We start from the raw sequence: 15642 nt of genomic DNA, 5'->3' as shown, positions 1-15642 counted from the left end.
GAGAGAAAGAAAGAAAGAAGGTTTGGGAAGTGTCTATCATCTTGTCTATTTCTTCTTCGTGCCACTGCACGGCTTCTCTCCTCATCTTCATGAGTTTATTTATCTGTCTTTCTTTCTCTCTATCCTTTTTTCTTTCTCTGTGTGTATGACTATGTATTGGATGACTTCGATAGATCGAGACGGATAGGTGCATGCATAGATATCTCTATTAGCATGCTTTCATGGAGTTGATCTTCTTTGCTGTACATCTGTAAAGATAGCAAGGGAAGAATAAGAGGGAGATTTTATGTATGGAAGAAGACATTCTTCTTAACTCACACACTTGGCAAGAAAACAAGAAAGCAGTCTCTCCTTTCTTTTTGACTTGGGTGTATGTACACCTCAGAAGAACGATGTATGTTCTTCTTCGTCGTCTAGACATGCGATGATCTTGATGTATCGAGATGCTCTTCTGAGTAATCGATTCTTTTCAAGATTTCTCTCTCTTCGTTACGCTCGTCTTTCGTGTTTCTTCTATTTCTTCTTTTTCTTTCTTTCTTTCTTCGTTTCTCTTTCTCTTTGTGTTTGTTCTGCTTCTAAGAAAGGAGAGAAAAAAAGAATTAGAAGTCTTCCTCTTCTTTTCTCTCAGATATCAGTGATCTCTGAGATAGGAAACAATCGTCGATTGTAGTGGTCTTTCCTTCTCCTCGCTTGAAGGTGCAGGTTCATATAATATGCATGCATACATACATGCATGTCCCTACGTACATACATGTATGCATGCTTATGTACATACTCTTGCATCCATTCCGCATATTCATACAGAGGTGACTTTCTTTCTCTCATTCTTTTTTTCTCAAGAAAGAAGAGCTGTCTCTCTCTCTCTCTTTCATTCATTTTCATAAAGACAGGTTCGCTGTTTAGAAGAAGAGAAAGGCAACTTCTTCTTGTCGCGAGAAACAAAGAGAAAGATCAGAGTGAGAGAAAGAGAGAAGAACTTCTCTCCTTCCTTCTCTCTTTCAAATGACTGTCGGAGATTCCCCTCTTTCTCTTTCCTTCTCTTTCTCTTCTTTTTCGTTAATCTTCTCTTTCTCTTCTTCTTCCATCCGGGGCCTAAGAAGAAAGAGAAGAAGATGAAGAAGGAGAAGAAGAGCAACTAACTGGCACAGTGCGAAGAGACTCTCGGGTTGACTCGAGAAGGTCGCTTGGAGATAGGCTGATTAAAGCTGGATAGAGAGAGATAAACCAAAGATATGTAGATAGATTAAAGAGAGACAGACAGACAGATAGATAGATGGCTTTTCTCTTGCGAGTTTCTTTATCTTTCAAGACAGCAAACAAGAAGAAAGACTGAGAAAGAGTGAGAGATAAGAAAGAGTTAGAAAGAAGAGTGAGAGTTGAGAAAGACTTCTCGATTCTTGAGAAACTTTGTATGTATCCCTATGTCTGTCTAGCGACATATCTTCTCGCTCTTTGAGGGACTTTCATAAACTCAGCCAGGAAGGAAAGAAGGAAGGAAGGGTTTGCGAACACTCAATAAGAAGGAAGAAGCAAAACATTCACCTTCTTTTTCTCTTTCTCTTCTTAAGTTTCTTTGACATTCTGCCTTCTCTCTTCAGTTAAAACGTTGTCTTTCTGCTGTCCTTTCTTTCTTGCTTCTTCTTCTGTCTATATCTATCCATCTGTCCTTAGCCTGTCTATCCCTCTATCTCTCTTGAATCTCTCCATCTCTCTCTCTATCTCTCTATCTTCGCTAGCATCGTATTCTCGACGTTTTGCGGTGTTTCTCGTGGCACGTGGACTTTTCCCATACATGCAATTTCTATTCCTCATTCATTTTAACCCAGAAGATACAAACACAGTTACTACCTATATATATATATATGCATATATATGTATACTTGTATAGATCCATATCTATCTACATATAGGCATGTACACGCGTCTATCTATGTATATATCTGTATGTATGTATAGGTGTGTATCTCTATGGATGTATGTGTAGCTGTATGTGATGTATGGGAAGACCTAGGTTTCTTAGACGCAGACAAAAGGAGGAGACATGCAAAGAATAGGAGCAAAGACATAAGAAGGGGGGGTCGAAAGAAGAAAAAGAAGAAAAGAAAGAAAGAGTGAGAAAGAAAGAAAGAGTAAGAGAATTCATATGATGCATGTGAAGAGGAGCGAGGAATTTGTTCTCTCTGTCTTTGTGTCTTTCTTTCGCTTATCACTGCATGTACAGACTATGCACTCCCTCTATATATATGCGTACACCTATAAATATATAGATATACATCCATACACCCAATTGAGAAGGAGAGATACCAAGCGATCGATAGATAGAGTGAAGATGGATAGATACATAGATAGATTAAAGATAGATAGATAGATTAGAGATAGAAAGATCTTCTTCCTTTTCTTTTTTCTTTCTGCATTGGTATAGTGGATTTGTGTCTCTCAGTCTTTGCGCGTTTTCCGGAGGTGCGCTTTTCACTTTAAACTGCGTAAGTCTTTCTCTACTTCTTGGTGATATTCCTTCTCTTTGTGTTTCACTTGTCTTAAAAAGAAAAAGAAAAGACAGAAGAGGAACAAGAGGAAAAGGCCAAAAGAACACCTTCAAGAAAGAAAGAATACCAACTGACTAAGGAAGGAAAACAAAGAGAGAGAGATAAGAAGAAGAAGACAGAAAAGCAGAAGAAAGAAGAAGACAAACTCTCTCTCTCTCTTGTGAAGAATACTCCTTCTCTCTTCTCTCCCTCCCTCTTTCTTCCTTTCCAAACCTCCCTCAATACTGAACGCTCTCTCGTCAAAAGAAGACTACAACGACCACTCCTACTACTACTCCTACTACATCTCTATAGAAAGATACCCAGGGACATACATATATATATCTATATATACATTCATACATATACATACAGATCCATTCCAACACACACAGACATAGACAGAAAGAGGAGCACACACAGACACCTCCTCCATATATACATACATATAAATAAACATATACATATATATATATGTATGTATGGCGAGAGAGTTTGGAGTGGGAAGTGATGAGAGAGAGCATGGGAATTATCGAGAGAGAGACTCTCCTTCTGTAAGCACCCGCTGAGAAATCTTTTTGTTCTTCTTCTTCTTCTTTAAAAGACTTCCTGCGAGGTCTTTCTCCTCTCTCTCTTCTTCCCCTTCCATCTCCTGAAAGCGACAGCAACCGAAGAAAGAGGAAGAAAGAAAGAGTGAGAACGAAATAGGAAAGAAGTCGGAAATGAAGAGAGGGAAAGAAAGAAAGAGAGATGAGAATCCCGCTCGTGACTGATGTATGGAAGATCGAAAAGAAGAATTCCAAGATATTCACAGGCATCGCAGTCGCATGCTTGCATCGAAATCTCTACCTCATTGGGGGATGATTGAGCTGTATATACACCTGAGTCTGTACACAGACGGAGTGTTGTTTCCTATCTCTATTTAATCTGCATGCACCCCTAGAATCGAGACGGATTTCTACATAGCTTTATTTAGCCTATACATATAGACTCATCTAGACACATGTAGACAATCCCTTTGACTTATACAGTTCCTATCGATAAAACGAGAGATTTATATAATGCACTGTCTATACACACGAAGAAAACATCGAAGCCCACGGAGGTAGATAAAGACAGATAGATGAACGATGGATAGATAGATTGAGACAGATTAAGATAGATTAAGATAGATAGGCAGATAGATTAAAGATAGATAGATTGAAGGCCGATAGAGTAAAAGGAGAGAAGAGAGATATATGTTTGAACGTACCACTTCTTCTTCTTTTTCTTCTTCCTCTTCTTCTTCTTGTAGGAAGATTCCTTCTCGTTCTTTTTCCTGGAGTTTTATGAATCGTTTTGCTTCTTCTTGTTTCTGTATTTTGCCTTCTTCTAAGAGAAGTTTTTGATTGACCTCTAATTCCTTTTCGCAGTTCTCGAGACTTTTGCTGCCTGCTTGGAGCATACGGTGCATGTAGAATCTCTCTTTGCGAGCTTGGCGTATCTCATCTATACGCTTTATAGCCTGGATACTCTTCACATACAGATCGCGGTCATAGCGGATAGGAGTGTTGCGCCTCTGCTCCAACTCGAACGTCGAATCCACACACATCTCCTTCCCTACACGCAACACGAAAAGAGAGAAAGAGAAAGAATGGAAAAGAAAGAAAGAGATAAGAAAGATAGATAGAAAGATAGAAGTTGGGCGTATAGACGGGAGACGTGTATAGCTGGAGGTCTACGCAATACAAGTCTCGATAGAATGGAGACTCCTCCCTCTGTCTGTTTCTCTCTGTATGTAGGAGATATACTGCATGTAGAGTAATGAGCCCGTAGGAAGAATGAAGAGAAGTGCACGCATGGAGTAAAAGAAGAAGCAAAAGAAGTACATAGACAGGTCGCTCAATCTCCTCCTGTATACATGATCTATACACGCATCCAAATGTCTCGAGATTCTCAATTGTATCGAATGTCTCTTCCTTCCTTTGTGAAACTTCTCTTGCTCTTCTGTTTCTTCTCCATGCATGCGTGTGTGTATGTACACCTGCAGTTTTCCTGTAGGCTTTAGTCCATTTGAATTTTCTTGGGTTGTGCTTCGCCTTGAAGTGCTTGTGGCACTTCGAACGACAGAAACGAAACATTTTCGCGTCGCTCCTCACGAACATGACCCCATGGCCTAAACGAAAAAGAAAGAAAAGGAAAAGAGAGAAAGAGAGAGACAAAGAAAGACAGAAGAAAGATGAAGAAGACGAGAGAACAGTAGAGAGGAAAGAAGAGACATGACGGACAAGAAGACGAGAGAAACATTGGTCGATAGATAGGTAAATAAATAAAGATAGATAAATAGATAGGTAGATAGATTGAAGATAGATAGATAGATAGATAGAAAAAAGGAGAAGACAGAGAGCGAAGAAGAGAGAAGACGGACGAGCGTCGAGAGAGATGTTGGTCCTTCTTCTGGTAAGTTTCTTGAAGACTGTAGGTAGATCGTCTTGTCTGTCATTTTCTTCTTTGTGTATAGAATCTAGATATCTCTGTATCCACGGACTTCTTAGTTGAGAGTATGGATTGAAAGTCTCTTGTGTAAACATTGATCTACACTATACACATCATCCACCTATATACCTACATACTACCCATATATATATATATATATAGGTACACATAGCATATACATATGAATAGGCGTAAGAGTAAAGAGAAGAGATCGATCATTTATAGGTGTATATGAATAGGTAGGAATATAAGTAGACCTAGATATACAGGCATGGAGATAGTGAGGTAAATAGGAGAGTGTACAGGGAGGCAGAGGGTGGATGGAGTACCTATGAGTGTGTGTATGGACGAATGAACCTATATGGACGGAGAGACCGACCGAGAAAGAAAGAGACAGAGAGAGACTCGTAAAGAAAGAAGTAGATCCACAACGGATAGTTGAACGAAGAGAAAAAGGAATGGAGAGGAGAGAAAGAAAGAAGAAAAAGACGAGGAGAGAAGAGAAAGAAAGTTTAAGGCCTGACCAGGGTAGATATTTGACGAGCAGAACCAGCACTTCTCGATTCTCATCTTTCGACTAAAAGAGGAAAGAACGAAAAGATGGAGAGTAAGAAGAAAAGAAAGGGAGACAATTGAAGATAGATAGAAAGATCTCCGCTTTTCTAAATACACTGGGGGGGATGCTCGCAGGGGTCCTTCGTATCCTTCACTTGAGAAAGAGAACACGGACAAAAAGAAAAACCGAAAAGAAGAAAGAGAAAGAAAGAAAAGAAGAAAGACTACGCAACAGAAGAGCGAAGAGAAAGAAGAATAGGAAAATAAAGAAAAGGCTTGAAATCCGTGAAAGAAATAAACGAGAAGAGAATACACACCCCTGAAGGTCTTCCCTCTTTTCGGCCAGACACCTTGATAGACGCGTGAAAGAGAGAAGAGAAGGAAGAAAGTACAGACAAAGCTAAAGAAAGAGGAGTGCGCAAGAAAGCTCACAAAGAGGAAGAAAACTTTCTACACAGACGTGGAGGAAAAGAAAAAGAAAGTCTCGACCAGGGAGGACAGAAACGCAGAACGGAACGGAAGAGAAAGAAAGCAGTGTCGTCCCTCGCAGAAGAGAAAATCTCCTAGAGAAATATGCGGTTCCGCTTGTGTTACGGCGGAAGCAAAATGAAAGAAAGAGAGGAAGAGAGAAAAAGAAGAAACGCATGACAGAAAAAGGGAGAAATGCAGCTCCACCCCACAAAATTTTTGTCTCTTTCTCTTGTTCGCATGCATGCGCTTTCCGAGAGCTCTTTATCGACATCTCAAGATCACATTCGTTTGAGAAAAGAAGAGAAGGAGGGGAGTTGACAGCTTGAGACAAGGCAAGCGATCGGGTGTATGTACAGCTGGATGGGGGGGGAGAGAACGAGGGGAGGTCGAGCGAGTGTGTGTACATACACCTGAGAGAAGTCGAGCGAGTGAGCTGCGTGTACAGCTGAGGATCTCAGGTGTATGTACAGCTGACACCCAGAAGCATAGCTCAGGCGAAGAAGAGTACAACAAAACAAACTTTCTCAGCTATTTTGTTCTTCTTCCTCCATGGCATCTATAGAATGATCTACCAAAAGACAAATACTTCATTTCTATCTTTTCCTTACGTTTCTTCACTAGCGAAGTTTTCCTCCGTCCGTCTTCTTCCCATTCTGCCTTCCTCCTCACTCGATCTTTCTTCTACTCTCCCGTCTGTCAACCCACCTTCTTTTCCTGAACTCTTCACATTTTAACCCTTCTTCTTCTTTCGTCTCTTTTTTACTTGTTTCTCCTCTCCTCTCTCTCTCTATTGCTTTTCCCTCTCCTTTCATTTCCCTTTCACGTTCTCTTTTCTACCCCGCCCATAGATCGGTTACCTCTACGTCATCCTCTTGCTGTTTAGACTCAACACCTTTCCGGACTTCTTTGCTTTCTCTTGTCTTAAGTCAGGTCTGCTGGACAACCGAAGAAACACAGGAAAGAGAAGAAGAAGAAGTGGAGGTATTCCAGGTCTCTCATACGAGTAATCCGAACAAACTCGATAGGAGCTACGGAAGGGAATACAATGAAAGATGATAAGACTCAGAGGAAGAGAGATACACGATAGAAACAAGAGAGCGGAAGGAGAAGACCAAGGAGACAAAGAGAAGAGAAAGACAGAAGGAAGCGATGGACGCTAATCGGACTTGTTCTTTTGTCGAAGAATGTGAGAGATAGATGCTTATCCGAAGAACGGAATAGAAGAAGAAGATCGTCATGGAAAGGTGAACAATGCTGGAAAGCAGAAATTGAAGAGATTCTTGTGGGCATAAATACAGCAGAAACAACGTGTACAGTGAAGAGGAAGAGAGGTCGTCGCCGGAGTGTACATACACCTCATCGCTAGAAAATGAAAAGAAGAGGGAAAAGAAGTTTTAATGAACTCCATTGAAGTGCAGCAAGGAGTGTAGCGATTTTGACAGAGAAAGCAAAGATTTCAAAGACTAGAAATTTCTCTCGTTGTCTTGTATGATCTCTAAAGAATGACAGGCGACATAAGAAAGCCTCTCTCTTTTCATTCTTATAGCAGCACTCGCTGTTCTACTGCAGCCTGTTCACCTTCTTCTTCCTCTTCTCCTCCTTCTTATTCTCACCCCTCTGTCGATAAGAATTATTACGGCGGGAGTTCTCGGAAAGTTCTCTTAGACTGGTCGGATGAGCTGTACATACACTTGAACAAATACCATCTGAACCCGCCTCCTTTCAATGATCTTCTGAGAGATTTTTTCTTGCAGTTTTCAAAGGAGAATGAGAATCCTTTAACGAGAGATAAAGAAGAGAATCTAAAGATTTCCTCCGGAAAGTCGAGTAGTCAAGATGAAAAAGTACAAGAGGGTGGAGAAAAGATAAGCATTCTTCTGTCTCAAGATCAGGAGAAAAAAGACGTGAAAGAAGAAAGAAGAAAGAACAAGGAAGACCAGTTTATTGCCGCACTGCTAGAAAGTCTCGATTTTACCCTTCAACAGCTGGAGAAGGAAAGAAGGTAATGACTTGAGTGTCTCGACAGAAAGAAAAGAACAGCCTACATGTCATATAGATACATAGACTTCTCGTCAGGTGTATGTACACCTGAGACTGGGGAGCATGCCAATCAGTGTACACCCAAGAACATCATAACTCCGCACATAAATTTCCCCATTCTCATCATCATTTATATCTCTTTCTTTTTCTTCTTGCCAATGCTTCTTTTCTCTCTTCGATGAAGAAGAGTCACTATTTCAGTCATCTTTCTTCGCCAAGTAAAGGATAGTCAGACCGACTTTCTATAAAGGCCGAAACCCTTACAAGACAGGAATCTTTGCAAACTCACTTTTCGTTCTTTCTTTCACTTCCATACCTCCTTCTTCTCTCTTCTTCTCATTCTTGTCCAGCTACACTTTGAGAGAGGACGGCTACCACTGCTACCTTTGCGTTAGTCAAGATCCCCTCGGGGTGTATGTACACCCGACAGACAGTTCAGAAACACAGTTTTCTGTCTGTTTCTTCTCGCTTCTTCAGTTTAAAGTTTCTTTCTTCATTTCTTCTCTTTTAGTCTTCAGGTTCTTCAAGAGGACATTTTGTATCGACGTGCTAGCGACTGGAAGCTGCAAGAGACATCCCTAAAGCTAGCTCAAGAGAGAGAATCTCACAATCGACGATTGCTATCAACCATTCAAAACTCGATCAAGCGAGTGAGAAAAAAGACGACAGATTAGACAGAAAGAAAAGAAAATTTCCAAGATGATCGACTCTCCCACTCTAGGCAATGTACGCATGCAGTCTCGTGCCTATGAACACAGTCGTATTTCCTCATACTTTTCTTATCTCTTCATTGTCTCGGGCTCTCCATCTATACTCTTTTCGTCTCCCCTCTCTCTCTTACTCTTTATCGCTTTACAGTTTCGATCCCTCTCTATCTTCCTGTCACTGTTCTATCAAATTCTCTCTCTATTTCTCTATCTATCTATTTCTCTTTCCCCCTCTATCTCTATCTCCCACATCAATCATTATGACTCGAGAAAGAAAAGAAGAGAACAGATCAGGAGATAGGCTTTCCTCTCTCTCCTACTTTTCATAGTTGTATCTCTCTGTCTTCCTTCACTCCTCTCTCCCACCTTCTCTCTCCCACCTAAAGAGACAAACTGCACCCTCCAGATAGAGAGAGACAGATTAGATTCTCTCTCCTTCCCTTGTACGATCTAAAAGTCCTCGTCCCCTCCAAGTAAAGCCCTGAAGTCTTAGGAAGACTTCTTCATCCTCTTCGTTCTTAAGAAGAAGAGAGATAAGAAAGCTCCTTTGTTAGTTACATCAGCACGAGGCAAGCGCCAGTCTAGGAAGTGGGGTGTGTGGATACACAGTTGAGAGAAGAGAAAGTTCATGCATGTGTAGAAATGATCGCTTTGCATGCTGTTCTGAATAAGGAGAGACAAGAGAAAGCCCCGTCTATAGAAAGAGAGCGAAAGAGAGCAAGAGAAAGGAGTGTATGAACGAAGCGGAATTCCCTGATACCTCTATACATGCCTATTCGAGTGCTTGAATGGAGTGGTGTGTCGATACTCACTTACGGAGCATCTTCCCAGCTACATATATCTATATACATACCGACAACTATCTACCTATAGAGAGCCATAGGTTCACATATAGAGAAATGCATTTGATGGAGAGATAATACCTAGACAGAGGTTTATCAGCTCTTTCTCTCTCTCTCAATCTCTACACAACGAGATAAGTATGGAGATTCCAACTGTTCTTCTTTCTTTGTACATAAGAAAGAGGGTCATTTCTTTGATTTGTTTCTCTCTCTGAAATCTTAGGCTGAGACAGCTAAGGATGAGAAGTTAAGAAAGATTAAGAGTCACCTCGATGCTGCGCTCCTACAGAATCGAGGTCTGAAGGGAATCCTCCGTCACATGAAATGTCGACTCCATGAGAAAGAAATTCTCTATGATAAGTAAGTCGCTATGAGAAACAGAGAAAGAGACAAAGAGATGAGGAGAAGTATACATAACTTGCTACACATCCCTCTTTCTCTCTCTCTCTTGCGCGCGCCGAGTAAAGAAAAAATGCTATTCAGCTATCTCTCTTCCTTTTCGAAGAGAAGCGAGAGATATAGAAAGATTGATAGATAGATTGAAGATAGATATAGATAGATAGATTAAGGTTAGATTGATAGTAGGTTAAAGATGGATAGATAGATATATTAAGATAGATAGGTAGATGGATCTCTAGACATGGAGATAAAGAGGTCGGCGATTTGAATATCCTGTCATCTCTCTCTGGATCGAGATTGTTTCTTATCGAGAAGGAAGGAGCAAAAGAGAGAAGAGCCAAAAAAGGAGTTGCCCCCAATTACTTTACAAAACTTTCAGAAAAGCTTTTCAAAAAGAAAGAGAGAGAGAAAGAGATAGAAAGAAAGGCGTGGGATGTGTGCATGTGTGAAAAGTAAGAAAAAGTAAAGGAAGAGGACGAGTGAACTAGAGAGGAGAGTCAATCTCTCTCTCTCTCTCTCTTACTTAACAGACAACCTTCTTCTCTTCTCTTCACTTCTTCTTCCTCTTATCATTCTATGGCAATTCACACGCTAAAAAGAGGCTGGACACCCCATAGAACTCTTCTTCTTCTACTTCTCTTACTTTCTTTCTTCTATCTTTATATACATAAAGAGATGCATATACAGATACACGTTACCGAAGCTGACTACAAACGTGTAGAGAGCGAAGCAGTGTGTAGATATCTATTCTCGTGACGTGCCTATACCTACGTATAAATATATGTCTGCATGAATATGTATAGATACGTCTCTCTCTCCGGCTTATGAAGGATAACGAAGAAGAAGAAGGAGAACTGTAGTCTTTTCCATCGGAGAAAAAAACAGAAGCAGTGATCTACCTTTCTTTCCGCTCTCTCTCTCTTTCTGTCTTTCCTTCTTCTCTCTTTCTTATCTCTTTCTTTCTTTCATTCAGATCTCTTGCTTTCTTTCTTTTCTTTTTTTTCTTTCTTTGTTTCTTTCCTTCGGTCTTCTCTGCATGCGTCGGTTGACGACTAAAATGTCAGACTTCGAGTGAAGTTAACGAGGCTCCTAAAGAAAACACAAAAAGAGACAAAAAGAATCTCTCCTTTCTCTTCTTCTCTTCTTCGTCTTCCATCTTCTTCTTATTCTGTGGATGCAACAGAGGCAAGAGAGCACAGAAGACCTTCTTCATCTCTTCCATCGTGTTTAGCTTCGTCACAAAGAAACAGTCTCGTTCCTCCTAGGAAAGATCTTTCTTTCTCTCCTTCTTCTTCTTCTTCTTCCTCTTCTCTTTCTGTCTGGAAAAGCAGATCTAAAGACTCTTCCTCGTTACCCTCTGTCTTCTCTAAAATCGAGCCTTTTCTCGACACGAAGAGAAAGAAGGATCCACTAGGTGAGAGAAGAAGAAGAGGAGAGATTTCGAAAGGAGAGGATAGAGAGGGAGAAAGATGCAACTGCAGGTGGAAAGAGAAGACGAAAGGAGAAGAAGAAGAAAGATCGATAGACAGAAGAGAAAGGAAGGAGCGCTGTTCTTTTTCTTGTTTATCTTCTTCTTCTCCTCTGTATGAAGACAGAAGAAGACAAGAAAAAGAAGAAAGGATAAAGAGAGTGCAAAAGAGTGAGGACAGGAGAGGAAAAGAAAAGACAGAAAGAAGGAGAAATGTGCACCTAGAAGAAGAAGAAGATTGGCTTGAAGAAGTATTACGGACAGGCAAGAGACTTATTCCCGACTTCTGTAAAGAAGAAGATAAAGAAGAGAGAGAAGATTTTCTCGATATACATGAGCTGCTCGAAAAGAAGAAGAAGAGGGATAGTCAAGAAGCCGATCCTCTTCTCAATGCTTTCAAAGCAACGCTCTTGCTATAAAGAAAAAGAAGAGATACTAAATAGAAAAGTACAAGATAATGAAAAAGTTGCGAGAGGGTGTAGAAAGAAGACTCCTCAAGATAGATGGATTAAAGAGGGATAGATAGATTAAAGATAGGGAGAAAATGTTCTCTTTTCTTTCCAAGATGAATGTGTGAGGATGCTGAAGAAGAGAAAGAAAGAAAGCGAGATAGAGTGAGAAAGAAAGAGAAGATAGGAGTTTTCTTTCTCCTTTCTCCTTACATCGTTTTTCCCCTGGTGGTGTTGCTATCTATTTCTTTCTCCTTTCCAAATGGGACTTTCTTCTTTAGTTTTCTTTTCTCTTCTCTTTTTCATATCTCTCTTCTGTCTCTCTTTTTCTTCTTCCGTTCTTTTTCTTCCTCTCCTTTCCAAGCTTTCCTTTCGCTATCTATCTATTCCCTTCCTTCTAGGTATCTCCTTCTCCTCAAATCATCTATGTAGTTACATACAAGTCTCTTTTCCTTCTTCTTCTTCTTCTTCCTCCTCCTCTTCTTCTTTGTCAGTTCCGTTTACTGGAGATAAACCTGAGAGAATACGCATGCTTCTCTCTGTACAGTCACAGCTGTAAGGAAGTACAAAATACAGCATACATATCTTCATGAGAAACCTGTATATACATACATAGATGCATAGATAGAGAGATCTCTTATTCTCGAAGACATGTCTTCTTCTTATTTCTGTCGAGTTCGCTCGCTGCCTTGGGAAATGAGAGAAGCAAAGAATAGAAAGTAAGAAGATAGAGGATGACGCTAATGCTTCAGTAGAGAAGAAATGCTACCTACTAGATCTCCGACTATCTCTCTAAAGAGAAAGCGGAGCTCCAAGAGATATGAGAGAAAGACAGGGAAGAGAGAGAGAGAAGAGAAAGGCACTCCAGGAGGAAGAATGAAGTCTATAGAAACGCCCCGAAATGAGAGAATACGAAGGAAAGAAAGGCTAAAGGAGAAAAGACCTTAGTAGAGTTGTGGAGTCTAGCTCCGTCTCTTTCCTTTTCTCTTTAGTTTCTCATTGGATCTTCTCCGTACTTTTGATGCCTCTCGCTTCTCGTCAGCAGCTCCAAAGATCTAAGTGTCCTTGTCACGTAGACAGGTAAAAGTAGATAGATAGGTAAATAAATAGATAGATAGACAGATATAGATCAGTACATTCAAGATAGATATAGGTCCAGAGATAACAAGCCAGAAGCCCTTGCTTTCTGTCTCTCTCTCTGAAAGAGACAGATGACGGTATATGGGTTGCTGATAGGGAGATGAGGTGTCTGTAGTATGTGCGTGTGTATATAGAGATAGATAGATAGAGAAATTTCCACACTGAGATTTACCATAGAAGATCTCTGGACAACCCCTATGTACGTGCTTTTGATTAAGACATCTCCTACGTGAAGCTATGAAAGAAGAAGAAGAAGAGCAATTTTCGTCGAGTGCAATAGACGCCTTCTCTACTTTAGAAGAAGTAGAAAAGAGAGAATATATAAAGGGAATAAAGAAAGAAAAAAGCTTTGACGAAAGAAAGAAGAAGAAGAGGGAGAACAGTTTCTTCTTCTATCCCTCCATCATTTTCTGCGCATGCTCTTCTTTCTTCTCAGTGGCTGTGACTTCTTCACAAGACACGAGTCACGATGTCCTCGACTTTTCTCGTTTCTTTCTTTCTTTCTTTTTCGTATCCTTCGCTCTTTTTCTCAGACCCAATGAACTAAATCTCTTTTCTCTTTCTTTTTTCTTTGCCTTCTTCTTGTCTGTCTCTGTTCATCTCTAATCTTTTCTTCTCGCCTCATTCTCCTTTTTGCCACCACCTAGTCAGGTCTTATGCTTCATATTCCTGCCTTTTCTTTAAACGGAGATTGGTCTGCTTTTCCTATTCTTTTTCTCTCCTCTTCTCTGCAAGAGCCGAAACTTCACGAAAGATGAAGAAAGAGAAGAAAAGAAGAAGAGCTAAACTCTCTTCTTCCTTATGCTCATGAACGATGGCACGCCCATCATATTGCCAGTCTTAGAGACATCTTTCGTTCTTCTCTATCAGTTCCCTTCCTTTTCTTCTTTCTTTTCTTCTGGCGTTTTCTCCTTAAGTTTCCTCACTAAAACTTCCTCTTTGCGATAGAGTTAGAAGAATGGGGGAGGTAGTTGGTAGGAGAAAGTGAGAGAAGAAGCTCTTCCTTTTTCTTCTTCCCGAATTTCACCCTGTCAGTTTTTTTTCTTTTTCTTCAACATTCGCCCTTCCCTTCACTTACTTACAAGTAGAGATACAAATCACGGAAAAGGCGTGGATTTGGTGCTATTGCGATCTTCTCTTGTAAAGGAATGAGGAAGGAACTTTTAAGGAAAGAACATTAAGATTGCGTTGTTAATCTCGATTGTCCTCGTGATGCCCACAAGGGGGGAGGTGTCAATGGTGGTGCAAAGAGAGGCAAGAAAACGGATACGAAAGAAGACTTTTCTTCATGACCGGAAAGAGCTGGCGAGCATTCTTTTCTTCTTCAATAAATAACGCACTCTCCGCGCTGCTTTTGCGACTTTGTCTCTTACTTGTTTTCACATTCCCGTCTTGGCTTAGCTCCTACGTTTCCTTTTGTCTTCTTTCTTCTTTGTAAATAGCTTTTGTTGCTTCAGAAGGTGTATGTACACCCGAACAGGTGGTGTACATACACCCAGCCAGAGGTGTACATACACCCCAGCAGGTGGGTGTACATAGACTCCGACAGGTGCTACACAGACTCCCCAGGAGGTGTACATAGGCTCCCCAGGAGGTGTACATAAACTTCATCAGGAGGTGTACGTACACCTCAACCGGAAGTGTACATAGGCTGCAACCGGAGGTGTACATACACTCAACAGGAGGTGCACATACACTCCAACAGAGGGTGTACATACACTCCGACAGAGGGTGGATATGAGGATTTGATTGCCACGCATGTTTTTTTCCTTTGGTCATTTCAATCTCTATGGCGGTTTTCTTGATCCATCGCCATACTGTATCTAGTCTAAGAAGAATTTAGCAGAATTTTCTTGGCATAGGCAGACGGCTCTCGTCTTCTCTCCCTCTCTTCTTCTCATATCTGATCGATCTACGTTTGTATATTCTCTCACGAGTACGACGCATATACATTTCTGTGTATTCCGATCGAAGAGAAGTGACAAACCGTGGGGAGATACAAAAGAAGAAGAGGGCTCCTTGTTGAGAGCACGTAAACCTACTAAACAGAAAGGTAGGAAAGAAGTATCTTTCCACCCCCCCTCTCTTCCCCTTCTTCTTTTTCGCTCTTTCTCTTCTTTCTCCGTAAAACAAAGATAGAAAGGATAGTTTCTCATGAAGATTCTTTGGTTCCCTCCGTCTCTCCCCTCTCCCTTCAGTCTGTCCTTTCTTTCTTTGTTTAACGTCTTTCTTTGTTTAACGTCTTTCTCTCTTTCCTTTTAGACCGTCAGAAACAGAATGATCTATGTAGAGGAGACGTCACAGCCATGCCTATCTCGCGCCGTCATCATTCATCGTAGAAAGCAGAAAGACGTCGATTGCTTCTCAGTCTCTGAAGCTTCTGAGAACTCCTTAACAAGCCCCGAGAGCGTAGAAAGAAGCAGAGAAGAATTCCAAGAGAAGAAGAAGAAGGAGAGACCTTTCTCTCTCGGGACAGCTAGAAAGGAAAAGAAGAAGAAGATAGATAGATAGATAGATTCAAGAGAAAGATAGATAGATCGATTCAAGAGAAAGATAGATAGATAGATTCAA

General features: G+C 40.7%; 5 protein-coding genes across 5 annotated transcripts; 3 read left to right on the top strand and 2 right to left on the bottom strand.

Annotated features, from left to right (window-relative positions):
* The first annotated feature begins 11 nt into the window (after positions 1–11).
* Positions 12–1850, top strand: CSUI_010460 (uncharacterized protein). The gene has a single exon (XM_068070563.1). The coding sequence runs from the start codon at positions 425–427 to the stop codon at positions 668–670; it is 246 nt and encodes an 81-aa protein (XP_067917465.1). The 5' UTR covers positions 12–424; the 3' UTR covers positions 671–1850.
* Positions 1851–2159: 309 nt separating this feature from the next.
* Positions 2160–3164, bottom strand: CSUI_010459 (uncharacterized protein). The gene has a single exon (XM_068070562.1). It carries the CDS (start codon positions 3047–3049, stop codon positions 2786–2788), a length of 264 nt encoding a protein of 87 aa, XP_067917464.1. The 5' UTR covers positions 3050–3164; the 3' UTR covers positions 2160–2785.
* On the bottom strand, positions 3055–6309 carry CSUI_010458 (uncharacterized protein). The gene is made up of 4 exons (XM_068070561.1): positions 5525–6309; positions 4549–4680; positions 3778–4124; positions 3055–3177 (listed from the first exon to the last, which is right to left on the bottom strand). Exon 1 carries the CDS (start codon positions 6295–6297, stop codon positions 5956–5958), a length of 342 nt encoding a protein of 113 aa, XP_067917463.1. The 5' UTR covers positions 6298–6309; the 3' UTR covers positions 3055–3177; positions 3778–4124; positions 4549–4680; positions 5525–5955.
* CSUI_010457 (uncharacterized protein) lies at positions 5293–11901 on the top strand (the record flags this gene model as incomplete). Its single annotated transcript, XM_068070560.1, has 4 exons — positions 5293–8028; positions 8578–8716; positions 9839–9975; positions 11079–11901. The coding sequence occupies exons 1-4, from the start codon at positions 7529–7531 to the stop codon at positions 11899–11901; spliced, it is 1599 nt and encodes a 532-aa protein (XP_067917462.1). The 5' UTR covers positions 5293–7528.
* A 1336-nt stretch (positions 11902–13237) lies between these two features.
* Positions 13238–15555, top strand: CSUI_010456 (uncharacterized protein). The gene has a single exon (XM_068070559.1). The coding sequence runs from the start codon at positions 13309–13311 to the stop codon at positions 13675–13677; it is 369 nt and encodes a 122-aa protein (XP_067917461.1). The 5' UTR covers positions 13238–13308; the 3' UTR covers positions 13678–15555.
* The last annotated feature ends 87 nt before the right edge of the window (positions 15556–15642 follow it).

This window comes from Cystoisospora suis, assembly GCF_002600585.1.
Source record: "Cystoisospora suis strain Wien I chromosome Unknown contig_7489, whole genome shotgun sequence".
Classification (NCBI taxonomy): domain Eukaryota; phylum Apicomplexa; class Conoidasida; order Eucoccidiorida; family Sarcocystidae; genus Cystoisospora; species Cystoisospora suis.
This window is presented reverse-complemented; position numbering and strand designations above follow the sequence as displayed.

Bases quoted from the DNA above. Each gene is read 5' to 3' on its own strand.
- CSUI_010460 (XM_068070563.1), top strand. From the start codon at position 425: ATGATCTTGATGTATCGAGATGCTCTTCTGAGTAATCGATTCTTTTCA.
- CSUI_010459 (XM_068070562.1), bottom strand. From the start codon at position 3,049: ATGCTCTCTCTCATCACTTCCCACTCCAAACTCTCTCGCCATACATAC.
- CSUI_010458 (XM_068070561.1), bottom strand. From the start codon at position 6,297: ATGTCGATAAAGAGCTCTCGGAAAGCGCATGCATGCGAACAAGAGAAA.
- CSUI_010456 (XM_068070559.1), top strand. From the start codon at position 13,309: ATGAAAGAAGAAGAAGAAGAGCAATTTTCGTCGAGTGCAATAGACGCC.